Source organism: Sinocyclocheilus anshuiensis, unplaced genomic scaffold (assembly GCF_001515605.1).
Source record: "Sinocyclocheilus anshuiensis isolate Anshui unplaced genomic scaffold, SAMN03320099.WGS_v1.1 scaffold385, whole genome shotgun sequence".
Classification (NCBI taxonomy): Eukaryota; Metazoa; Chordata; class Actinopteri; order Cypriniformes; family Cyprinidae; genus Sinocyclocheilus; species Sinocyclocheilus anshuiensis.
This window is the reverse complement of record NW_015539876.1, coordinates 501,167-504,869: the sequence shown is the minus strand read 5'-3', so window position 1 is coordinate 504,869 and position 3,703 is coordinate 501,167. Positions and strand designations below refer to the sequence as shown.

At 36.2% G+C, this 3,703-nt stretch overlaps 1 protein-coding gene across 1 annotated transcript in view; it reads left to right on the top strand.

Moving 5' to 3' along the window:
• Positions 1-3,703, top strand: part of LOC107685326 (P protein-like) — a 41,789-nt gene that overhangs the window by 14,633 nt on the left and 23,453 nt on the right. Inside the window, exon 5 of the mRNA XM_016481878.1 lies at positions 1,041-1,173. Coding sequence (XP_016337364.1) covers positions 1,041-1,173 — 133 coding nt within the window. The remainder of the gene's footprint in view (positions 1-1,040; positions 1,174-3,703) is intronic.

Genomic DNA, 3,703 nt, shown 5'->3' with positions numbered 1-3,703 from the left:
CATCTTTTTTTACTCATTTCTTATTTCGCAGGGTCCATTTCTCCATAGGTACAAAAAAAAAAAGTCTCTCCTACAATAAAACATTATTGCCGTTATTATTGCCCAAGAAAAAGATACAGTTTCTTTAACACCTTGTCGAACTTTTTAAAATGATATTGGTGCTAAGTTGTCACAATGGTAACCTGCCATTAAATAGCCTGTTATAGACTTTTTGCTATTTACAATCACAATTTAAACAGTAAAACAATTATAAAGCACAAGCAATTTGTGAAACAGCAAAAAAATGTCATACAAAAATATAAAATCATTGCTTTTACTATATATTGTAATTAATACATTATATAGATTGCAATATTTAAAATGTGATATGATGATGAGTTAAAAAGTGTATTTATAAAGGGTATTTATAAATTATTATAAGTAAAGAGAGTTTTAAACTAGGGTTTTGAAACCAACATACAAAAACAAGCATTTGTGCCTCTCTTTGTATACTGTCTTTGTACTATTTATGCACACATGTCACCATGTAAACAAGCAAAGATACCTCACTACAATAAGTTATACAGCAGCGGTATATTGGAAGATAAGTCATTGGATTAGATTTCAGGTGACAAAAACCTATTTTACACATCTCTATCAGTAGTGCCATTTGAAAATGTGATGCCATCTTGTTATGATGAGAGATGGGGTGGGCTGCACAGGCAAGAAAATATAATCTGAAGCTAGATGTTCAGTCGAGAGGGCTGTGTGCTCTTGATATGAATGAAAATGAATAAATAGTCGAGCATTTTAAGAGGATTTGTGCCACATGCAGGTGCTCATTTAAACCTTATATAAGTGTTTAAATGCAAGCATTAAAATGCTGAATATGATTCTGTTGATGAAATGTAATCAAGGCCTCCATCCACATTATATGGAGAGCCAGTAAAGTGGATGTGATCTCTACTTAGTGCTTAGAATAGATTTCATGAAATACTGCAGCAAATTAATTGCACAATTTTTAAAAGGCTGAAAATTAACACGCCCTCTTCTTCCTCTAGGGGATTGACTTTGCGGCCTTTACGGGTTACATGTTCCTGGGAATCTGTCTGGTGCTGCTGACCTCATTTCCTTTTTTGAGAATGCTGTTCTGGAATAAGAAACTTTACAACAAGGAATCCAGCGAAATCGTGGGTGAGTATTCATTTATTCTGCTCTGTTCCTACGCACCAGGTTTCCTAAAATCATACGGAACTATCCTCAAGAGTATGTAGAGCCACTCTGCTTTCCTTCGTTTTTGATTCAAGCTCTTTTGTTCTGACATGTGCAATGAAAAATTCATTCATAATCCCATTGACCTAGATCGTAAAGAATGAGCAATCATTTCTAAAAACCATAGAGTGGTTTAGGGCACACTTGACCTTCCTTTGTTGACAGCAGTTCTTCCTATATGAGTATGTGAATAAGTGTCATACACCATTCTACACTATTCACACCAAATCTCATATCCTATCCAGAGCTCCTTGCATTTGGCCTTTGAGCCCCTGTGACTGGGATAGGCACAGCCTACCCTTTCATGGATGATTATAACCTTGGCAATACATCAATTTTTCATCTCCCACATCCCACGATCACATTGATGCGTTTAGTCTCTCTGTACCCTTCAGGCTGTTTCCCCTGATTTTTCCATTATTCTTATCGGATGAGCCTGTGCCAAAAGCCTTAAAGGGGTCATATGATGTTGCTAAAAAGAACATCTTTACAGATCTTCTTTATGCACCAAGAGCTTGTAACACTTCAAATAGAAAGGAAAAATTGAAATCGCATCATATGACCCCTTTAATGCCTCTTTATTAAATACAAAAATCCTGTCATAGATGACCTCTCTCAAGACCTGGACTTATGCACAGTTTTCAGACAGGACATGTTTGAGGGGTCAAAGTTTGTCTGGTTAGCATGGCCCATTTAGAAGAAGAAATTATTTTATTTTCAAGGAACATACATACATATATATATATATATATATATATATATGATTTATTTAGAGTGCTCTTATTCTTCCTTTCACATCACAGCTCTAATAAAGGGCTTGGAGCTGTGTGTTCTTGTGTAATTAGTCAAATTTAGAGTTCAGGTGATTAGCTAAAAAGAAAACTCAGTGCCCAGAGCTGCCTGTGAGCAAAGATAGCACATTTCAGATTGTACTTTCAGGTGTCAACTGTTTTAAATCTACAATATTAATCATCTACAAAAATAGTCCTAACAGGGTCCGTGTTTCAAGAAACATACATACATATATATATATATATATATATATATATGATTTATTTAGAGTGCTCTTATTCTTCCTTTCACATCACAGCTCTAATAAAGGGCTTGGAGCTGTGTGTTCTTGTGTAATTAGTCAAATTTAGAGTTCAGGTGATTAGCTAAAAAGAAAACTCAGTGCCCAGAGCTGCCTGTGAGCAAAGATAGCACATTTCAGATTGTACTTTCAGGTGTCAACTGTTTTAAATCTACAATATTAATCATCTACAAAAATAGTCCTAACAGGGTCCGTGTTAGAGCATGTTTATGGTTGTACTGTCATCAGCCCGTCATAATGTATGTTGTACTTGTATCTTGATATCCACCATTGTGTAACGCTTGCTTGAAATGGGTGATGTGTCAGAGAATTGCATATTTATGACATTTTGAAGGAACAGGGCACATTTAGCCCAAGTGTGAAGGTGCTAACACAGCTAGAAAGGCCATTGAAGCCATCATAGACTCTGACAGGTCAATACCACTCTCACCTAGGGAGTCATCGCTTCATCACCACCTCCACTGAAAGCCATTCTGGCCAGAACAGAATTTTGGATTCATTTCCAATGTTTAGATTGTGTCAGTGCAGTGTGAAGTTTGTGAATATGAAAAATGAAATAGGTGTTTTATAATTTTTTTATTTATTCATTCATTTAGTTATTGTTCATTTTTTGTACACTTACCCTTCAAGCTTCAAAATAGGATGCGTAAGTAAATAAATAAATAAATACATAAAAAGTAGTTCAATGTAGCAAAAGCCATTTGATAGCCTTTTTTTCTGAATTACACTCACTTTTTGGTTGAACTATTCCTTAATTACAGTCACAATTTTATATGTACAGTGGGTATAGAAAAGAATCACCCCCTTTAAAATAATCATATTTTGTTGCTTTGCAGCCTGAAATGAAGATGGACACAGTTTTTGTTTTATCCAACTGTATTTACTCAGTGCAACTTATAACATTCAAGTGAAAGATATAACACCAACATGTCAGGAAAACAAACAAACTTTTTTTTCCAGGAGCTTTCCTGGAGCATTTCAGTCCTTGGTAGTGCAACTGAAGCAAACAGTCAACTATGGGTGGCAAGGCACTGTCAAAAGATCTCCAGGATAAAGTTGTGGACAGGCACAAGTCAGGATAGGAGATGGCTAAAAAGAATTCAAAGGATTTATCAATGCTTAGAAGCACAGTGAAGTCTATTAATTAAGAAGTGAAAGGTATTGCAACAGAGACCCTCTCTGGATCAGGACGTCGCTCCAAACTGGATGAAAGAGCCAGGAGGAAACTGCTCAGAGAGGCGACCAAGGGGCCTACAGCAACTCTGAAGCAGTTGCAGGAATTTATGACAAAGAGTGGTCATTGTGTGCATGTGAGGGTTGCAAGAAAAAAGCCACTCCTCAAGAAAGGCCACATGCAGT